Below are 23,678 nucleotides of genomic sequence, written 5' to 3' on the forward strand. Positions count from 1 at the left end.
CCCATCTAAAATTTCAGCTCTAGACATCTGATGACAATAAATTACTGCACAAAAGTTAGTACTTCTTTAAATTCAGTATTTTCAAAAAAAGAGGACATTATGATCTCTTTGTCCACTAAATATGACAAAGAAGCACAGGAGGAAAAGAGCAACTGGAAAATGTTTGTGCATATAAATTGGATGCAAACACTTAAAGAACTGTGGACTCATTTCACAGGTGTGCTGAATTCCATGATCTGTATAGCCAGAAGCAGGAGGAAGACACACACACACACACACACAACCAGACAGCTTCATGCCCCTTATACACACTGAGACCGCCCGCAGTCGAAAACTGCGTATGTTTGCACCATATATTTTTGCTAAGAGCAGGGATATATTGACTTCACAGAATGTTACTACTCTGTTACACAAATCTAAATAATAATAATGAAATGAATTAAATTAAGAATTCAAAGAAAAGGAGCCATGTGCATTTGGAACAGGCTAATCTGTTAGGCTCACTGTAGCTTCTCATCAGTAATGAACCCCAAACCACATTCTATCTGGGGAATATAATGTTAAAACAGCCTAGGTTGTTCTCTCTCAGTAGTCAGAAATCAATACAGGGCCACTTGAATCAGCAATTACTTGACTGACAGCGAGTCTCATAAATGCCATACTACAGTTTTGAGCAAAGGCCACAAAATGAACCGCTTGATTGACAAGCTGGCGTTGACAACAAAGTGAAGGACATTGTCATATCTGCAAGAGGTGGTAAGGTTAGCCTGGATACGACTGCTTATATTCAGTTAGGGCCCGGATGCCTCACCTGCCCAAGCTGTTCACAGGCCGTTTGATACTCAGCTCGCTGACAGAGGTCTTTCACACGCTGGTATTTGGGTAGGAAGTTTTCTTCTTGGGCATCTACCTTCTCATTCTCTCTCTTATGCAGTAGTTTACTGGAGTGAAAAAAAACCCATTTATCTGCATTAAGGTTAATTCCAAAATATACATATTTTGCTGGAAAGGCTCAGACCAGTAGGCTATCGTCCAGGCTCTCCAGCATTGCTGGTGGCCAAAAATTAATAGCCCAGGAGAAACTAGCACTTCTCATCATCTCTGATAACACACAAATTACTCATCTCACGCTCCAAAGCAGCATACAAAGGCATACAAAACTAGGAAGAGTACACATGCGGAGCCCAATACCTTGCACATATCCCCTCCCATTCCAAACTAAAAGGCAAAGCTCTGTGATTTCTGTATTCTATAGATACTAACATTATTCATTAAACAATGTAGTTTAGATCACCACACCAGTATGCCACATGGCTGCTGGGCAGGAGATAACAGTCCACAGAAAGGGACCAAACCTTCCTCAGTACTCCAGGGCTGCTTTCTGCAAACCTTGCATGTCCGCTGTTACGTATGAAGGCAAAGGCACAGAGGGAATGGCCACCAACCAGAGAGGAAAGGTTATTCACACTCCCATGATACATATAGGAAGGTGGAGGGCAGCAGTCAGAGCAAAACCTGATGCCTTTCCACCCCCCGTTCAAGCGTACCCCCCGCCCCCACCCCAAAGGCACCTTGTGCAGGCTGTAGGCAAAGGCCATACATTCCCTCCTATCGCACAACCGTTGCCATCAGGCACCCTGCAGCCCTGTCCCTGCTGGCACCGCTAAATGGCTTTAGGCCCGTGGTAGAGTGCTGCTTTGGCTCTAGCTATTCAGTATCCTGCTATTTATAGAGAGTGAGCTTTGTGATTAACCCTTTCCTTACCCCCTCTCCACTAGGAACGAGTCTCTCCACACCTTCATCTTTTTCTTTAAATGGAACCTGGGAGGAGGAGAAGTAACAAATTTGCACAAAAACAGTAATCAAATCATGCCCCAGCTTGCTCTCCCACCCCCAGTTCAGATGAGAAACATCACATTGTCCTCTCCAGGGGACACGCAGCTTTATGCAGCAAGCACGTATGCCTTTCCAGTGCAAATCATGAACAAACATAGAACAGATTTGTTCTCACAGGGACATAATTCGCAACAGATTCCCACAGTATAACAACTATTTCAACCTAAGCACTTTTAAGGCATAGGGGATTAACTGAATTGTCCTAGATCACAAAGGATCGCAAATTAAATCAGGATTTCCTGAATCGAGTTTGGGCTCTTAATGTGCACACCATTCCCATAGTATCCTATTCTAAAGCAGCTGTTCCTGTTCCCCCTCTCCCTTCGCCCAACTACTTATAAAGCAAATCACTTTCTTTCCCTTTTCCTTTATACTAGCTGCTGATTTTCTCTACCGAGCATCCAGTCTAATTCTCTTCCTCAGCCTTTTTCTAATGAAAGTTTTGATGGAAGGTCTCAAATAATAACTGTGTAATTCTGAGTGCTCCTCTGTCTTTACATCATAGTCTGATACACAACCCATCCTTTCAACTCAATTATTCTACAGTTTATTCAATATGAAATGCTTTGCTACAAATGATGCCACAGAGACATTTCAAATCTATAACTCATAGAGCTAAAAACCTTCATGTGCAGCCCACTCACTGCTACACTGATTACATTCAGTATACCCAGGAACTGTATCCCATATAGCTAATATATGAACCTGACAAAGTGAAAATAAATAAATGAGGTCAGTCACATATTGCTAAATAGGTCTTTAGATTTTCCTATGAATGATGCACTTATACAGATGGTAATTTTATTACATTTTCCTTTAAGTTTAGCTGCATGTTGCTGAATACTTGCCCGATGTCCTGTCCCCTATCCTGTAAAAACACATGCATGTTTACCCGCACATTTCTATTTCTTACCTATTCACTGGTCTCTCAGAATCCAGAAGTTTTAGAATGGATTTACCATCCATATCAGATGGAATATCCAGTCCGGCAATATCTAGAATTGTAGGTGCAAGATCAATGTTCAACACAATGTGAGGATTCCTGAAAAAATATGTATGAGAAAGAACCCGGTTTAGAGTCACCAAGCAACTACAGTAACTCCAGCTCACCCACAAAGAGACCAGGCATCTGAAAAAGCTTATTTTGTGACAGCTGCAAAGAACAAAAGAGGACACAAATCCAATGCAGTCGGTATTGAACAGAACTAAAATGTAAAGTATCGGAAAGAACTTAGCTGCATAACCTCAAGAGGGGCTAACATGAAGATTTAAACTTGAGCACAGAGCATTTTTGAGAATGTAAAGTAGTTCATAAGGCAAAGTTAGTTAATTATTGCAAAGAAGGGTTCAAAACTCTTTCAAAACATGAGAAAGCATTTGAAAACCTCCTTGGGTGTCTTACAGAATCAAAGTTTCTGCCAAATATGCTGATAACTTTATTAAAAAGTAAAATTGGCATGTAGCGCAGGCTTTATCTGTTTCAAAATATGGTATAGAAATAAGTACCTCAGCTCACATCATAGCAAGCATGTTCTGAAGAGAACATGGGGAGAAATACATTGCCAACTACCACAGCAAATAACTAGAAGTGATTGTTAATGCAGAATGTGACCCAGAAAAAGGTAAGGGGTCAGGAAAGAAAAAGAAGGGAGAAAGCAGTTATGGAGAAAGCAAAAGGGAAAGAACAGCTTTAACTCAGATAACATCAGCCTTTCCAAGTGCAGAACTATCCATTCTGCAGACACTTACAAACAGCTTTGACTCGCAAACTCCAGTGCTGTTTGCTCTTGCTGCTTGCCATGCTCTGTTACTTAGCAAAGTAGCGGCATATGCTCCTCAGCCACCACAGCTAACATGGCAACCTTTGAACTTAAACTGATCTCAAATTAAGTTAAAATCTTGGTGTCAGCTCCAGAGGAATAAAGACAGTTCCCATCCCAAATCCCCTTGAGCTGCCACAGCTAAATATGAGAGGGTTCCTGGCACAGTCCAACTTCACTAGCTAAAAGAATATCCAAATTTCTAATCATGTCACTTGTCTTTACTGTCAGTCCAGTTTTGCAGAAGTGCTTTCAGTTTATGTTGTCCCTGACAAAATTATTTGAAATACATCTATGATGTTGTTGTGTAATAACCCATATCATCACATACATACATAGTGTTAGCTGCACACCATTTCTTTTTCTTATTTCTTACAAAAAATACCAAGGCAGGCGCTCAATTTTTTTAAAAAGTGGAGGGGAAAAAAACAAATAATAAACATAGTGCTATACAGACAATCTTCTACAGCACTGAGCATCAAGACTGACCCTGCTATGCTTTAGAGGCACAAAGGAAGGAGAGGACCAGATGGGCTGCTACATACGCCAGTGCAGAATTCCAGCTCAAGATACAGGACAGAAGAAAGCTGCTAAATTCACACTAATTAATGATACACCATTTATAAATTGCTACCTTTTTTGAGCGAGCGGGCAAACAGGCACTGACAAGAGCATGGATGATGAATTAAATTGATGTACCTAATTTGATTTTAATTACTAATAATTGTGGTGTAGCATATTTTGCAATAGAAATGAAAGCTTAGTAATGACTTGCTGCAGTGACTACTATTAAATCTTCCTTGGTATCAAAAGGGAGTCACGAAAATTACTCTGCAGGAAAAACATAAGGTTTATGCAAAACACAGATGAGTGGGGTTCTACCATGTAAAGAAATTCAGGCTGAAAGGGAGGATAAATTTATTATCTGACATGTTCCCTCTCCAAGGTATTTTATCCTGTTCTTCCTATTTGTTCTACTGCACTGGACTCTGTTCTGTTAGGCTCTGTCAGGCTGACTCCTGTGATTCTAATAAAAATATTTTTTCATCTTCAGAAGCCACACAAAAATAAAATTCAATGGGAAAGTTTCACAGGTTTTATGCCTGCCTAGGTGTAAAGATCCGTGAACTATGAGCCGGCTGGCCTCCCGCGTTGCATGCTGCAGAAAAACTAGCTCAGTCCGCTTTGGCCACATTAACATTGCCTCTTCTTTGAGACCAAAAACTGCAACTGAAGGGAGAAAGAAAAATACACACACACACGTGTGTGTGTGCATGTGTGTGTGTGTGTATATATATATTAGAAATACACAGTATAGGCATAAATATATACCTATAACACACACATGTATTTCTTTATTTAAGAAAGAGCAAGTTCTCGGGAGGCTAAGCCATCTCACTTGAAATTACTTGTTGCTGCGCACAGACTTCTTTCAGTACTGAAGCAACCTGTTTATTTCTACCTAAAGAACCTCTTCCCTCCAATCCAGGCTGTAGGACAGGTAGTCCCCAGTCTGATTTTCTATTAAACCAAGAGGCAGCTTTGACACCGAAACACTTCTTATTCTTTGTCACTTTTAACATTACAGAAGTGACCCGAGTCTACCTAGGATTTCAATAGACTCCAACCTCATCTACATTTCAGCTCCAAACTGTAGAATTTTATAGCCCCACTTTTCAGCAGAGTATTGAAGCATCTCCTGTTTAGAACCGGTGCCAGTCACAGAGTCCCTAACGCAGGCACCAGCTCCCCAGACGTTTATCTTTCAGGCTACTCTTATTCCCCTCACTGTGCCTGTTTTTTCCTCCTAGTCTAACCCCTATCTGCTCTACTTCTCTCAAACTCATGGCTTCAAACCTTCTCCTTATGTCACCTCACATTAGAGCAGTCTCCTATTCCTCTACAAAATATACCCCCTCTCCTTTCCCCAGTAATATTACTCACTTGGGTCTTTTTGCTAAAGTCACATGTTTCACTGAGTTGTTCAGTGCTGACTTCTACAGAGGCAAAAAAACAGATTTTTCAGTCCCAAGACCACAACTTCAACTGAAATCAACAAAAGCTTTGGAAACCTGGTACAGAAAATGAAATCATCGCATCTCAGAAAGCTTAACATTCAGATTCTATCAGGACTGCGCTTTAGGAAGAGATGTTGTTCACTTCGCACGCATAACTGCTGCAAACAAATTACAAATACACAGTGCAATACCTACATAATTTAGTATTTTTTTGGCTCACTGATACTATGACTGTGAATCAGTGAATTGAACCAGCAAATGGAATGACATTTTTTATAACTATTTGCTACTTACACACTATTACTCTATTACACACTAGATCTGGTCCTCTGCAGCGAAGAAAAAAATTTGTGCATGGAAGACTATATATGTTAATTATGCTAACGCATGCACACTGATACAAAGAAAAGACAGCAAATTATGGCACTGTCCAAAATCATTACTTAAGTGCAAATATTTGATATTGAAATAATTGCTTAGAAAGTATATTTACATAATTTCTTAGCTGATCAAAGCTACCATTTTAATTAACAGTCATATTCTGCACGCCTGTGTGTATCTGACAAAGAGCCCTAACCATGTAATTGCAAAGGATGAACCAAGGAGAATCTTCTGCGGATAATACTATGTAAAGCATTACATGCATTCCTCTTCACAAGCTGAAACAAGTGATGCCACAAAATGATTTAATTAATGTCCAACAATATTATCTACTGTGCCAGTGAACATTATATAATGTAGTTTCACCTGGAAAATGTATTAATTACAGGTATTTTTTTGCATTCTTCAAAAGGAAACAAATCAGTGTTTCCTAGATTAGACACATTTCCAAGTGACTTTTTTAACTGCATCCACAAATGTCTAGTGACTTGGGCTGCCCACCTGTGCAAGGAACCCTGATTATACAGCAGCACATGCTATCCATTCTGCTGGCTGAGCAAACCTACTTTGCTGCCAAAGAAAAGCAGGTAGTCAGTCAAAATGGGCAGAACTTTGTGCCTCCACTTGGATGCCAAGTCAAGATGATTTGAGATGTGAATATAATGGATTTTTCTGGTCACAACATACACACACACATGCACACTAGCCGAGAACTTACAAGGACCCAGCCTCCACATTTGGACCTCGGACATAGAAGGGAACTCTGATATCGAACTCATACGGCATGGACTTTCCTTTCACTAGCCCAAACTGCCCAATATGATAACCATGGTCAGCTGTGTATATTATATAGGTATTGTCCAGTTCACCTGTTTCAACCAACGTATTATAAATCTGAAAAAAAGCAAAACAAAACAAAACATGACATTCTCTGCATTGCATGGTACTATATATATATAGAATATTGGATATAATTTTCTGCCTATGTATAATCTACACATAAATAACAACACGTCAGCATGCCACTGAGTTATCATGATGGACTATTCTGAATGACATGTAATCACACACACGAAAAAATTTACAACTAAAAATTGGGGTTATACATTACAGGGCAAATCTCCATTTTCTGTATTTAGGTAGACCATTAAGATGCCAGAGTTTGAAAAGAGTCTGGGTTCAGTATTTTGTCTGAGAGTTATCAAAATAGTACTACATATATACATGGTAACATAGATGAGAGTTTTAGGGTGACGAGCACTTTTGAAATTCTCTCGCCACCTTTATTTTTTTTTCTGTAGCAAACAATTTTAATAAAATGAAAGCATTTTACATCTCATGCTTATTTAAGCAACACTCAGCTAACCTGCCTTCAGACAAATGAGTCCCCACTATTCAGAATATTTGCAAAATCTCACCCAAATAAACATCACTTAGTCATACTCTCACTAGCTGGAGAACAAACATGGAGAATTAAGAGACGCTTTAACCATACTTGTGGTTGCTTCTAGGGATTTAAATGGGAATCTTCATGTGAAACGTACTGACTTGAACACCAAGGACTAGTTTTTATGTGATATTTTCACTTGCACAGCTCCATGCAATTTCTGTCACATGATGTACATGCAACATCAAGACCCTACACAGCAGACCCTTCCAACTGAAACGTCATTTCCTGTCCATTAATTCTTGCAGAGCCTGGGCTACAAAAATATAAGCATGGTTCTGCTATCATGCTGACCCGTATCAAAAGAAACTTCTTCGATACAGATAGAATTTCATCAATATAAATTCAAGGTTATCTGTTCCAGTAGTGAAAAAATACAAACTTTTTTTTTAGATTTTGAAAGACTATTAGACACATACAATTCAGTGGAAAAGATCAGACCAACTTGGGGATTACAGCTAAAAAAAACGCAAACCAAATCTAAAAGAAACAAACAAAAAACACAGATTTTGTCTCCACTGAAACACAGTCATGATAAACTCATCCAAAGCGAAACCATTTTACTAAACAGAAAATCAGAATAGTCTAGTAAAGTAGCTAAGCTCCCCTAATGCTGGTATCTGATCCATCTAAGCAGGTTCATTAATATGAAGTAGAGATCATACTTTCCTGAATCAGTAATTATAAGACATTACTAACAAGTTAAAGCAATGCCATCCAGATAATCTCCTCCTTAACTCACAGAATTCCACTTATTTTATGTGTTACCTTTTTGAATAAGAATGCCAACAGACAAGCAGTACATTGCAACACTTTTAAAGCTGACTTCTTGCAGCTGGAAACAAATCCATTCTTTTTTGCAGTAGCTTTTAGCTAGTTCAGACGTTTCTATTCAAGACGCCCAACTTGCACTGTGAGATTTCTGTAATCTCACTGTTACATAATGCAGACAATTCAGAAAAACCTCTACCTATATATTTACTTACTTTGTGTATTTAACATCCTGGACCCGTTTTACCATAGTGTTGTTCCAGCTAGGACTGGTTTAACTTCATTCAAATTTTTTTTTTTAGAGTTCTCTCAGAAAGCCACAGTGTTACGGGATCAAAATAGGCCCACAGTTAGGTTCCTAATTTCCAACAGGTTATAGGATGACTTTTGACTATCAGGATATACATTTTTTAAATTCATAATGTACAATTTTTTCAGGTGATCCCTCTCCTCTTAATCAATAGTGGGTCTGTGGCAAAAAACAGCTTGCTTACACCACCCAACTCATAGTGCCTGTCTTTATTCAAGATGTAAGGATCCTCGTCTAGAGAGACAATATCCTCAGAGGTGAAACGATGGGCATGCTATTTAAAAACTCGAGCAGTCCTCCTCCTCCCTCTTACATCCACACTTAGCACAAGCATTTTGTAGCTTAATTCAAGAAAAAAGTACCTGTTGACCTGAGAAAAAAGCGACTACTAAGCTTACCATCTCCATAGAGTCATCCACAGACATGAGTGTTTGAAGGCGCTTTCTCTGCAGCATGTTAGTGAACTCCATGTGTATAGGTTTCATGGGACCCGTGTACCTCATTATCCAGTGCTTGTCTGGGTTTGGAGCATAGTTATAACTAGGAGTGCTAAGGAACAGATAGAAAAGCAGAATAATTTAGCAGTGTAGAAGAAAAGCCACAGTAATGTACACCAAAAATTTCTATTTGATCAATGCTATAGGACTGACTCTCTGAGTGCACAGGAAAGCATTACATTTAGTTTGGAAAAGTATTATCCTTTCATGTTCTATATGAAAGATGGGAGAATGAAAACAGCTCTGTGGGGAATAAAACCTATTGAAAGAGTAGACACACATTGTTCTAGCAGTGTTCAGACTAACATGGATACATTTCAAGGCCAAAAGATTAGAAGCCTAACACCACAACTGGGAAGTATTATCTGAATGAAGAGCATGAACTACTGAGTTCCTACTCATGTAATTGCTTTGCTTTCATTCTGTGCACATTAGCACAGAATATTATTGTTCAGGCTGTTTAACAACAACTATCACACTTGCTGAAAAGTTACTGATAAGTAGCAGCTCTTTTGAATTCAGCATGACTGGCCACTTGAATACTTTAGCACTCGTGTACCCAGAGGAGCACCGGTACCCTACCTGGTAGTATCAAACTGCATGTGAGCTCATGGCAAGCAGAAGTGGATACAAAGCCGGATTTTAAAGACCTGCCAAGAAAAGCAGGGGTGAGGGGAAATAGGACTGTATTTTGTAGATACTTTCCAGCCACCAACTCTTTTGTGATCATCAAAAACTCTCAAATTACAAATTGATGAGTTCACACTAAAGAAAGATAATTAACATCACTGCCAAAACCCCAAGAGCTGGATTCGATGTCCTCCTGGAATCTCACAGCCCCTTCACGTCCTCATGATCCTTTAACACCATTAAAGTGATGAGGATGAACATCACTGACTGTCCATTAATTCATGCTGATGGCAGTTCCAGAGATTGCTCTTCTGTGCATAACTATATTGTTCTAGGCCAGCTGGATATAAACAAAAGATTTATTTTGGTATATCATTATCATGCTGTTGACTCTTTGCATCACCAGCTCACTAAAAAGTTACATTTATATCTTACATTTACAAGAAATATTACTTTTACCTACCATAAATATTCCTAAAAAGTTTGTTATTACTTAAGACTGAGAACCATTTTTGTCTGTTTCTTCACATGCTGGCTCAAGACACACCACATGCAGATTCTCAAATATTAAAGATTACTTTTTCTAAATGATTTGTTAAGGCTTCCTTTTCCATTCAAAGCGATTACATCAATCTATGCAAATGTGCAAGCCAAGAGGGTGACACAATAACACAGGAAAAAATAGCAGACATTTAGTTATTTTCTTCCTCCTAAAACACAACTTCCTGACAAATTCAGCTCATATTTGGAAAATATCTACTGTTGTTTTTACATATGTAACAGAGCAGCAGGGTAAGTTATCAAAATAAACAATACTAATATAAATTGAAACTTCTCCTCAAAATAAGGTGCATCTAAAGCATCTTTGAATATGACAGGTAATTTAGAAGTTGTAATATAAATATGAAATTAATAATTTGACAGTGAAATGTTTTATGCAGAAAGCCTTTGTTGGATGCTATCTGAAAAATGTGCATAGGCGGCAAATGGAGGATTCTTCATATAGGGAGGACAGGGCTGGTGTTTATTCTCTGCGTATTGTTAATAGCCTCTTGAGTTTCAGAATGTTATTGTGGCTGAAATAATGACATTGCTCCTTTGAAAATGCTGACAGTAAAGGAAACTGTTGCTATGTGATGCCCAGAATGAATCAAAAATGCTTGGCAAACTCCTTTTCAGCTTACTTTGTGATTTCCTGGCTGATCTGAAACCTCCCGCTGTTTAATCCAACCCAAGCCCATGATTTTCTTTGATTACTACAGATGTAACCCTCTTACACTTAACAGATTTGTCTGTCTTATGGGCAAAACACACAAAATACAACATTCCTAGAAGCTGGGTAAGATGGCCTCTTCAAACATGCTCAAAAGAAGTCCTAGCCTGATTGCATTTGACCTTGGAAAAGAAGGGTGGTAAAATGTACCCTCTGCACAAATAATATTTGTGATGCCCAACTGTTGCATCCTCTGCAGCTATCAATACATGCAGTAAAAAAGGAAACTCGATCATGTAGCCCAGGGATTTGCTATGCGAATGCTGGCTGATGAGGATAATTTTCAAACAAAAAAAGACCGCAAAGCAGTGTGTCAACTAGCACGAGCATTGCAGTCCTGCCTTCATTTTGCTGGGCGGATATAACATAAGCATCAGCATGTCCACTTTACCAGTGCTCCTGCAGGCAGGGATACAAAGACACGCTACGTGGTGCATTGCCTCCTGGTGCTGGCACCTGGCAAAATCTGTCCAGCTGCTGCTTTGGGGCAATCCATGAGCACAGAAGCCTTCCACTTGTGTACTTCTCATCGTGGCCGACCCCTATTCACAAGGTAGGGAAACAGCGAGAACTACCTACCGCCTGTTATCGTTGACAGATTTATCTGTCACGGAGGGATTTCCTAGGATGTGGGAGCAGGGGAAAACACGGAAACCAGAGGACAATGCTGCATATATAGCAAGGGAATGATGCGCCTCCTGCATTTTTAGTTTCAATCTTAAAACCAGGCCAATGAAAATCCTTATAGATTATTTCTACATAGTGCTATGGAAAAGTGTCTGAAATCATTTAAGACTGGCTGTTTCTTTGCACCAGATTTATATATAAAATTCTGCTTTATGTTCATATCTAAAAGAATAATACAATTCTGTAACCTAGTATGATAATTTGTTTCTTTACAAACAAAACTTACTTCTGCAATGTGGTACTTCCTGAATAACCACCCTAAGAAAGGTCACCTGCAACTAAAAATATTTTTGTGCAACTATTTTATAATCAGGAAGGTAAACCTAGTTTGCATGAAAATGAAAGTTAAACTATGAGCAAAAGAAAAACAGATGCAGTTTATATTTTTCATTGCTGTCCTTCCTCAACTCCTTCCACTCCTTTTCATTGGACTGCCATAATTAAATGGCTACAGAATGCTGTTTGATAAATGACTCTCATCTCTGAGATAAGAATGCCTTCCACAAGCACTTCTAATAAGACTGAAGTCAATACTGGGTACTAGCAATAGCAGAAATTACTCATTTGGCATTTCTGTAATTTTCATTTCAAAGAAAAAAAAATGAGCACAAGATGGCAAACAAGCGTGAAATACAGTATTGCTGTAAATCTGGGATACACATTCTCTTTTGTAGCACAGCACAGAATAATGAAATATATAATTCTAAATTCTGTAATACTTAGGCAATAGAACAAAGGAAAATTTTTCTCTCAGAGTCTATTTTAAATTGAGTGGAAAAGCTCAAATGGATTTCACTGGACTTTGGACTAGTCCTGAGCACCCTTGGCTACCAACTGATTATTATTTCAATCAATTCCCAGTTCCTTCACAAATGCAAGGTAAAATGGAATGGCCCTTGGAGAAAAAATGTGCATGTAGAAAGAAAATTACAAATGTTGAACATCAGTGAAGGCACAAAGCCAGTAATCGGAAAAATCTTGGAATGTTTTCAGTTTGCCTAAAAGGCAGTTTGGGAGACTCATTCACATGAGCAGCATGTGAGGAGGTGTCTGAACTACCCAGGGGAGCACTATGGAGTTGTGCCTGTAAGCAGGCTCTGTGACTCTAAACAAGAACTGTCTCATCACGGTGCTGCACTGGCGCTAACGCGTTAACTGGGTAACCAGGCTGTAGTGTTTCTGGCACCTGAGCTGTTTTCAAGACTGTCAGGTGCCATGCAGAGACAAGCCAACTCATTCAGAAATAACTGAACCATCTAATTTGACACTGCAGGCCTCTATTTCCTCTCTTTCCATATATAAAATAGGAATAATGGCTATTGCACACTATGAGATTTTTGGTAATACCCATAAAATAACATAGTTTGTGCATACGGATAGGAAGATACAGTTTCTTCCCCTGAAGAGATTACAGCCCAGGAACCAGATTTCAATTCCCCTGCTCAAAATAAAACAGTGGTTTACTTTCCAAATAGTCTGTCACAACGCCCAATGAATTCAACATGAACCTTTCCATTTATCTCAACGGGCTACAATTTTGAGTTGTAGATGTGGTAGCCATTCTCAAGATACTTGTACTGTTCTGAAGAAGTATAAAAATCTCCAAACTCTTTCTGTGTATGTGACAAACTTATGCCAAGAGTATTGTAAGGCAAACATTTTTTCACCCAGAGGTACACAGCACTTTTAAACTCCTGAACCTGGAAATACAAGGGTTTTCTTTTTCCTTACATGTGTTGTGAGGCATTAGGAAAGAGATGTGAATACTGAGGGGCTGAATCTTCAGGACCATGAGGAGCAGCATGGCTTATAACCATCAATACAGGCCTGTGAGGATACATCTTCTTTGAGATTCTGAAGAAGGTAATACTGTCATTGGTGATCAGATCAGTTAGATAATCCTGGAAGTGGAAGGAAAAGTTTAATGAGATATTTCAACAATAAATGCAAGCTGGGGAGTGAGATGGCAAGGGGAAGCCTGAGGTATCATAAGAAACAGGAAAAAGGAGGCTACTTAGCTCAGAAAGGGAGGAGGAGGGAATAAAATTTAGATGTTAAAACATCAAAAACTAAAATGAAATCATCTTCTCTTCACTGACTAAAAATACGAAAAGCAACAGTTTCACCTCAGAAATAAATGACACTAAAGAAGATCAATTAGAAAGCTTTATTCCCAGAGTGCATAATTAAATTAAGGAGATCACAATGCTAAATACAGTGACCACATATTAATAAAGAATTGAAAATTACAGGCCAATTTCTTTGCTTTCTGGTGGTAAAGTTTCCAAGGCATGTAGTCCCTCCTTACCTTATAAAAGTGCTTTGAAAATTCAGGGTTGGTATTCATTTTTCTTAACATCCCTCTGAAGCATCAGTCACTAAAACTAAAAGACGCTGGACTAGCTGGACCAAAAATTTCATTCACTTTACAGATACAGTGACAATCTGATAGAGATGTACGTCTATAAAGTAAATTACTGGGAACTTAGAAAACTCCCTTTGGAAGATGTGGACTGTCAATCTTTCTACTTTCTAAAAAGTATCATGTACATCTGATATCTCCTGGAGCTAAACAGATTAAAGAGAATATTTTTAATGATATACCACCTTCTTTTTCTTTGGCTAAATTATGGGAACTGCTGCACATAAATACCCCTCAGACAAGAGTAGGATGGGACACACAACATTGCAAAGCTGCTCCTTTAAAAACAAAAATAATAATCATCATGTCACAGCTGAACGCAAAATCAGACATAATGGCTGGCTCTGGTCAAGTGAACAAGTACAAAGTGTGGTACATACTGGATGGCATCTCCCTTTAAGTACAGCTTTCTGTCCATGGTTCAGACACTTTCTCCTCTTTACCACTGCCAGTGTCCTTAACCTGAGAAGTCAGCTGTTATTAGTCAAAGGAAACCTTTTTCATTGACTGTATTTATCTTTTTTTCCCCTAAATTATGTCCTGTGTATCCCAGAACCAGGCTGGCAGCCTCCAGTTATAATTTTATATATTGGTCTGCCCATGAGGCATGTCTGTTACGAGACTGCCACGATTATGACTGTTACTGATACGGTATTTTCAGCCATGAAAGCAGGTGCAAACAGACATAATTCCATCAAGGTTAATTGAAGGACCTCTATTCCTAATGATTTGCAGGGAACAGGAGGATGTACAATAAACCTGACCAAAGCAGAAATGACTTCTGAATGTCCATACAATAACTGAGACCATACCTCTAGCTGAGCATACCGGAGTGCTCTCAAAAATGCACCAACGTTAAAGGTTGGGGTTTTTTTTAATTGAAAAAAGAAATTTTTTTTTTTAAGCTGGGCAGTCAGTTTCTTAAGTATGTAACTCATCTTTGGTTTAGCCATTAAGAGAGCATAGTTTTCAAATTCCGTTTTATGGATGAAGATATTCAACCTAGTCAAAACATCATTCAAATTAAATGTTGCAAAACCAAGTATTTACCAAGCCAAACGACTGAACAGAAATATTTCCTCTAACTGATTTCTTTTTTTTAAGGCTCCACATTGTGGAGTTGTAGTTGACTGTGCTAATGCATACGGAACTAAAAATTCAATTGATAGAAAAAAAGTGAGTAGAGTACTTCCGGCTAGAAAATCTGAAATGATTTGCAAAGTTTTGATTTTCAGAGGATAATGCTTAGCAGTTGCTTTGGAGGACAGAATTAGTAATGGGTTTTTCTAGTTTTCCACTGGCACATGAATTAACATATTAATTATGTCAAGTAGAAAGGGTCAAAAAAAATCTCTCTGAAGAAATTTCATTTCATTTGTTCCTTGCTGGAAAATTAAGTTTCCAAAAGTGAAGAAACAAAAACAGCAGGAAGGAAAGATATTCAGTCTCTATCTCAGCTTCTGTATGTTCATTTGAACTCCAATACTAACATCAACATGTGCTGTTGCTCTGCACGCTATCATCTGGTTATTATTATAGCACTGTATTATGCAAGAATATGAAGATTATCAAAATGTTTATAACTTTATCAAGTTTTTTTTACTATCAAATTCAGTAAGAAAAACTGAACTAAATGAAAACCTTAACATTTTCAAGTACTACATATACAAAATAGAGCTGAGGACATTTGAACTTCAAGTTCCCTGTTGGCCCCTTGTTACAATGGGGAACGCTGCCCTGTGAAATCACTTGCCTGACACTGTTTCATTTAAGATTGATTTCCGTCAAAACATTTTTGGTAGCACGGCTGTAAAGATTAGCTCTCTCATTTTTCATAGATCAGAAAGGAGATAAAAGAGAAATAATTCTGTTCATCAGTTGCCCCTTCCCCTTCGCAGCTGGTAATAGAAAATGAAACCTTGGAAGCCTGTTAAGTTTCATCTTTCAACACAAAGCACATTAAATTAAAAAATTTCAAATGGGGGGGAAAGGGGCAAATCACACAGACATCAGTCTCAAAGAAAAAAGTGACTGTGAACACATTGCTAATGAAGCAAAAATATGAAGGAAGGATTTGTGCTCGATAAGTAGAAAGGAAACTGAATTTCTGTTAAGCAAATACACCCTACAAATGAGTATTGTGCAAGAGAGTGAGTCAACTTTTTAGATTATACACTACATAAGCTACAGCAATTTACTGATAAATTTATCTATAATCATATTCCACAGATTGTTCAGGCTATTTTAGGAAATCACAGAAGCTGGTTACTTCGCCAAGTTCACACTTTTGGTTCAAATAAATATACCCCTGACTGCAAACATTTAACTGTTTGAGCTGTAATGTGTGTTAGATGAGAAAAAAGAATAGTACTGCATAGGACAATGAGTATCAAGCATTTTAGTTAGTTTGCCGAGAGTAGAGCATCCTTGCAAGGATTTGAGGAAACATATTTGCCTGTAACAAAAAGTGGAAATACATATTTAATAGTTAAATGCTCCATTCATTCAGACAGTAAAGTCAGATTATCATGTAACACACCAAAATCCTATGAACTCTCCATCATATTATGGCTGTGAAACAAGTTCCTTAGATTAACGTAAAAAGATGGGCCTCGCTGGAGGGAACTGGATTCTAATCTCCTTTACACTTGTGCAACTCCACTGAAATCAGTTCTACACTAGGGGAATAGATGACGATCAGACTTGGCACGCAAAAATTAAAGTACCAAGCACAGAAATAGTCATCATACAGAATTTAAATTCCTTTTCAAGTCTTTAGCTCATAATATATATTTACAGTCTCAGGATGTTTTGTTTATATTCCCACTGCTGCTGAAAGTGTTTTCAGTAACGTGACTCTTCAGCAACGGAAGATAACAGAAGGTCCAAACACGATGCCTGTTGGGCTGCAGCTGACATTACAGGCAGCAGCTTTCAAGTCTGAAAAGAATTCTTTTGTCAGACTAAAACCATAAAGTGTTTGTAGCTTTCTTGCAGCTATATACAAACGTTAAAGGATTAGAAATAAACCAGTAGAACCTACCCTGGAGTAGTCAAATCCATGCTTCTCCTTCACTCCATTTCTACAGAGCGTGTAGTTGTAAAATCGAGAGTTTTTAAGCAATCCAACCCATTCTTTCCAACCAGGAGGCACATAGGAACCATTGTATTCATTAAGGTACTTTCCGAAGAAAGCTGGAGGTAGAGAAAGCAGAAGCATATGTATTAAGAAAATGCAGCATAAACACCTCAAAGACACCATATCTAACAATACTCTCATTTCTGTCTCTTCTGACTGGAGCTTTGTTTTCTTCATTCAGATACATATAAGGTAAGAGATAAATTATGAAATAACTTGTAAAATTTGGCTTTAACTTCCCTTTATTTCTTTATTTCAGAGCTCTATAACACAATTCTTTTGATTTTCAACTGGACTAAATAGGAGATGAACTGGACCACAGTTACAACTATATTTTCCTTAGTGCATGATCGTTCAGACTTAGACAAACAAAACAGAAAATGTTTAAAATAGCGCCAGTTGCCACATTATCTCACCCTATCCTGAATCACCAAATTTAGCTACACTTTTCATTTTGGTTACACCCACTTAAGCCATCTCCACCTAGTATCTGGCAGAAGCAGCGAAGCCAGTAAAAGGAGGCTGGCTTGGGAGAAATGCCTACAAATGAGGTCCATAAATATGATGAGATTTTAAACTTGCTGCATTAAAGAAACGAAGCAGCAGTCTGTTTGGCAGAACAAGTGCAGGGAGAGTACAAGGATCCTTACAGAAGGCAGGGTCGGCATTTGAGCCATCCTCCCAGAAGAGCAGGCTAGCCGTGCTCCTGTAAGCCACAAGTGCACAGATACAAATCACTTTGCAGAAAATGGTTAAGAAAAATGCAAAACACTAGAATTTGATGGGGAAAAAAACAAATTCCTTAAGATACACGATGTACTCAGTGACACTTTTACCCCATTCCAGTTAAAAAAATGAATTTTTTTAATAGTACGTGCATGTCAGTATTAGTTTATGTGTTGTCATCACTATGCAATTACAGGATATATTGTACTGGAAGATCCCATTCCTCTAGCTAGTTATTTAAGGCTTAAAGGCAAAAATCTGTTCTTGGGGCTGCAAAGCGCTTCAGCATCTGAATTTCCATGCTCAGAACTCTCAGATCTGAACTTCTGAACGGTCTGGTAATGAAAGTTAGCACTGCCACTACCACGGTGACTAGCTCAAAGATCATTACGCTTGTTCCACTTGATGTTACACCGATTTTTAATTCAGAGGCACACAGTGCCTGAAGCAACTCACACTGACAGTCTATTAGTGAACATCTGTGCTTCCGTAAGGGCAACAGAAGATAGGAGATTCCTGATCTTAGTCCTAGATTAAAGCTCATCTCAAAACACAGGGGATTTGAGCGTACAATTCTCAATTCCCAGGTTCTTAAGGATTCTTTTTTAAAGCTTGAAGCCTATAGTGTCTGATCCTGCACCCCCTTGCATTTATGTACATACAAGGAGCAGTACTGCAGAAAGAGCAGACCAGGCTTTCAGCCAGTGTAAAAAGGGCCAGCCTTATTGAAGTCAATGGACCCAAGTCTATTTTAGTAGGCTGAATATCTGTCCCAAAGTAAGAAACAGAGATACAGAACAGTATGCAAGAGCGCTCCGTATGATTAACTGATAATGTTTTTCCTTTCTGCAAAAATAGGAAATGTGGCATTAGTAGCATAATAGCATAATGGAATGGTATAATGGAATGGAATAATTTTACAGGGAGTAGGCATATTGTGCATTGAATGTCCATAAGGTCCACCTCAAAGTGCTTACGTAGAATTCAAAAGCACATTTTGAATCATCCTCCTGAACAAATTTGCAGTGTATTCAATTAACATGTGTTAGTTGAGCCAAGAGAAACTGAGCGAATGTTTGACGTCCTTCTAAGCGTTTGAAAGAGATGGAAGTGCTGATAGAATTGGGATCTGTATCACAGAAGATGAGGAGGGCAGATCTATTGGGAGACAATTAATAAACTATTTGAAATTACACTGTGCTTTTGAACAATTTTGCAAAAGTAAGTAAGGTGTTATGCTATAGATGAGCCACTTACAAAAGGGTTAAGTAACTGATAAGCAGGTTGCAGAAAGGAATTTCTGTTTCCTTGTCCTAAACTCTAACTCTTGATGCCTTCTTTAATCAAGCAAAGTAAATTAGCAGCAATGAACAAAGCAAAATCTACTCCACTGCAGATAAAAACTATCACATTACTCAGGAAGGAGCTTATACACACATTTTCAAATGACTTTGTTCTGTGAACAACTTCTAATTTTTAAAGAGTGAAAGGCAATCCACAGTGATTGGGGTAATTAAACAACACAGATGCACATTTTTTTCTTGGCCTGGTAACAGGGAATAGTGGATTGAAACACTGACTACCATCTACAGTAGCAAATATGCACAAGCCACTCCAAAGCCTTCTGTCCCTTATCAATGTATTACATCCAAACAGAGATATATTTGGCATTTCTGCCCACCCTGTTCATGGAAGCTGAGCTTCCAGTTTACCAGTCAGTTCCTAAAACCCTTGGCTGAGCCAGCTGAAGAACTCAGGAAAGAGGCATTCTGTAAAGAATTACTTCATTGTTATTCTGCAGAGGCATTAAAGGAAAGTCTGGCGGAAGTTCCTTCCAGCACCTTTTGCATACCCCCCATTGTACATTCAGGATGTCTATAATCTGTCATGGATGTCAAAGTGCTTTAAATAATTTTCTCTGCTGTTTCCAATCTTCCATTTAATGTTTTTTCCTTTTCCCCCCTCCTTACTCCTTCTCAGCCCTTGAAAGGCTCATTATTTAAAAACTTCTAAACATTACTCCTCAGTACTACAAAATACTGGGTTACAATAAAGCCCTCTTGATGCTGGTGAAAAATTTTGATTTTGGATTGCAAAGATTCTCTCTAACACAATTTTCCACCTCATCAGATTAGTTCACCCCCAGAGACAGCTGCTCACTAGAGTACATGTGCCTTCGGTACATCCGATTCCAAACCGCTCCAAGATTTCGTTAACAAACATTCATGGAGACTGCTGTTTGAGATGCTCAGCCATGCTTCTATACCCAGGCTATGAAGGGATGATTAAAAAACATCCACATGGCTGTTTTTAATAAATGCAGTAGGAATGTGGTTTTCTCTTGCCTTAAATACTACACAAAGCCATCTCTCCTAAGACTACATGAAACAGGATATACAAGAATTGAGCCCTTTGTACACTGTAACCATTTCCGCTGGAGTTCATAACCTTATAAAGTTCTTTTCTCTAAGTCCCACTCCAATGATAAGCACCTGGAAAATTCTTTGGTATAGACTAGAATTTTTACAAGAGGTTTCTTTTGTTTTGGTTTGGTTTTCTTTAAACTCTTCCTGAAAGGAAAAAAACTGAACACACAAGAATTTGCTCTATGCTCCCAATTAATAAAGGTCTGCTCTGAAAATAATGCAATTGCAGATACATGAGGCCCAAAGCTCATTGCTTAGAAAGTAGTCTAGCATATTGTTAAATGTTGCATAAAAGCAAAATCAAATGAACAGACATCTCAGTCTCAAAAATGTTCCAAGAGGCTCCATTTACTGGAAAAGTACAAGCTAGTTCTATCTATATCATCTGCCAAACTCTGCAAGGTTTTTTTTTTTCTTCTTTAAACAGTAATTCTTTTTTTAATACCTCCCTAAAAATACCTTTTGAAAATTAATGTATCCACAAAGGATATTTATGTATCTTCGCACTTAATTGGAAATTAAGAAAATAATTCAGGATGGATCAATCAAATGATGCCAGAGATCATTCATCCCTTTTTGTTCCATACAGGCTGCCCAACACTGAGAGTTATACCTGACAGACCTTGTCATGCTCTCACACTCGAAGCCGTCAGAAAGAATGCTGTGGAAGTCAACGGAGATTCACCAGCATCAAACTGACAGATCAGAATTAGACCCAGAATTTCAGTCTTTCATTCAGTTTCCCTGATTTGGCAGTTCAGCTCTGATTCTGCTCATCGTTACTCTTCTCTTTAGACACAGCTCTGTTAATTACTGGTCGAGAACACTTATTCATTTCACTAATAGCTTGCTTAACAATACAATCATGGTACTTATGTTCATTTTAAATAAGGTAAGAGGATGAAATTAAGAAAGGAATGTACAACAGGGCAACTGGTAGTAACTTCCTGACAGCGATACACTCCCTTCCATTGGGAAGTAGTGAAAGCTAAATCTCCTGTGCCATGGAAGGCAAGTCAGGCTGTGCACTAAAAAAATACACTCCAAGGAGCAATGCCGCCCTGGCTTTGGGGGGATCAAATAGCTCTTTCAAAACCTGTGAGGAGATTATCGAGAAGATGGAGCCAGGTTCCTCACAGCGGTGCATGACGAGAGGACAAGAAACTACTGGCATATATTGAAACAAAAGAGGTTCAGACTGGATATAAAGAAAAACTTTTTCACAAAGAGGCCAGCCAAGCCCTGAAACAGGTTGCTCAGAAAGACTGTTGAGTCTCCATCCTCAGAGGTTTTCAAGACCAGACTGGATAAAGCCCTCCACAGCCTGGTCTGACCTTACAGCTGACCCTGATTCAAGCAGGTGGCTGGACAAGAGACCTCCCAAGGTCCTTCCTGAACCTGAATTATCTGGTGATCCTACGATAGACTGGGTGACTTAACAGGCCCATCTTTAGTCAAATTTATACGATTCCAGGATTTTTGCATTTAGGACTGTATTTGTAAATATTCATGCTCTCTTAATAAATACTGAAGTTGAGAAAAGCAAATTTCAGCTTTTTGTTACTGCTGGACACTAAGCTCAGAATTTATACCACACATCTCCCCTTCTGGAGTCATCCCTTCACCTCCTCCATGCTACTTAATTGTATCTATCCTCTGTCTTATTAGCACACCATTAAATTGCACTTACCATCATGAATGTAAAGTTAAACTCACGTTTTAAACTCTTAACTCTCTATATTTAAACATGAATGATGTGCATTAAGTACTTTAATTAAAGTTCTTAAAATACTGTTTTTCTCTTGTTTTTTTATTTTATTTTAACAGCCATCTTTTCAGGTATCAACTTAGGTTTCAAGTTGCCAGTCTTAAAGTTACTCATACAGATTTGTTTACTCCTCTCAGATCTTTTGCTACTCTATCTGATACTAGTTTTTTCCAGCTTACAGTTGAACAATTAGCTAAATTTGAGCAATTCTTCAGTTTGGGGGGGGGGGAAGCATTTCTGATATTATTTCTGCTATATATCTAGCAAAAATTACTTTCAGTACTTTTTGTCCTCTAAAAGACAATCAGAGGAAAGCGGGTGAGAAAGCACTCTCAGCATGACTAAATGCACATGTAATGAGCAGTAAGCCCAAAGGTCATTTCAGTTCTGTGTTCTGTATTCACATCATGGCCAAATACACTCTTAAACCGACAATGTATAATGGAATCAACCCCAGTCAAATTAATGGATTTACAGCAGTATAAGTATGGGGGATCAGAGAGAAAAACCTGTAATTTGGTTTTAAATTTGGTCCCACAGGAGAATTTTTTCTAGGAGACGTCAGTTCTCATTATGCACCAAAATAACTGACCAGTGTTTCAAAAAACAGTAGTCTGGAGTGCTGAAGTCACCTGAACAGAATGGTTCCAGTTGGCACCTTTAGTGACAACAGGAAATAGGACATGGCTGCATAGATTAAAAGATGTGGCATTAGTATCAATACCTCAATAACTGAACTAACTCTAAAGGGCTGCTTAAAATATACAGTGGGTTCTTAAACATTAGAATATTTTCAAGGAGGAAAAGTGGAGCTTAAGACCACATTTTGTTTCCAGATCCCTTTACTGCCATCAATTTCAGGCTGCTAAGGTAGATTGGTCTCTGAGTGCTTTTTTGCTATTTCTTTTCTTTCATGCGTCTGGAACAGTCCTTGAAATGATAAATTCATTGAAGCACTTAATCAATTAGACTAAGGAGAGAAGTATAGAGACACACACATTTTATTGCGGTCTATTGCACATGATGCCCCAATTCTTCTCTATTCTATAGGACACTGATAACACACACTTTTCTTGAAGATCTCATGTTCCACCCACCACCACAGGGACATTAGGGACAGAGTTTTAATAAAGGCTCTTATGCACACCACTATTATCTGTAACTGGGACAAAAATTATTCTTATGATTCATGAAACTAGTTGTAAGAACCCTATTTTACGGTGACTGGTAGCCAGAGCAATTAGAATAGCCTACAGGCTTTCTTGCTATGCCAGGGGACTAGTCTGATATCTAGCAGGAAAAAATAAACTTTATGACACCTTTGTTCCTCTTCCTGAGCTGGTATTGCACATTCCTCAGCTGTGGCCAAGGATCAGTGCGAAAATCCGTTTAATGAATTGAGAATTGGCTGAAGGGGAGCAGATGAAGCCAAATCTTGAAATGGTCAACAAGGAATCAGATAGAAGA

At 38.5% G+C, this 23,678-nt stretch overlaps 1 protein-coding gene across 1 annotated transcript in view; it reads right to left on the bottom strand.

The window, feature by feature from the left end:
- SULF2 (sulfatase 2) overlaps window positions 1-23,678 on the bottom strand; it is a 177,098-nt gene that overhangs the window by 30,129 nt on the left and 123,291 nt on the right. Inside the window, exons 6-12 of the mRNA XM_026086242.1 lie at window positions 17,196-17,347; window positions 13,462-13,631; window positions 9,042-9,192; window positions 6,834-7,009; window positions 2,810-2,938; window positions 1,765-1,821; window positions 812-941 (exon numbers count right to left, since the gene is read on the bottom strand). Coding sequence (XP_025942027.1) covers window positions 812-941; window positions 1,765-1,821; window positions 2,810-2,938; window positions 6,834-7,009; window positions 9,042-9,192; window positions 13,462-13,631; window positions 17,196-17,347 — 965 coding nt within the window. The remainder of the gene's footprint in view (window positions 1-811; window positions 942-1,764; window positions 1,822-2,809; window positions 2,939-6,833; window positions 7,010-9,041; window positions 9,193-13,461; window positions 13,632-17,195; window positions 17,348-23,678) is intronic.

The sequence above is a fragment of the Apteryx rowi genome, unplaced genomic scaffold (genome assembly GCF_003343035.1).
Source record: "Apteryx rowi isolate R43461 unplaced genomic scaffold, aptRow1 scaffold_0, whole genome shotgun sequence".
Classification (NCBI taxonomy): domain Eukaryota; kingdom Metazoa; phylum Chordata; class Aves; order Apterygiformes; family Apterygidae; genus Apteryx; species Apteryx rowi.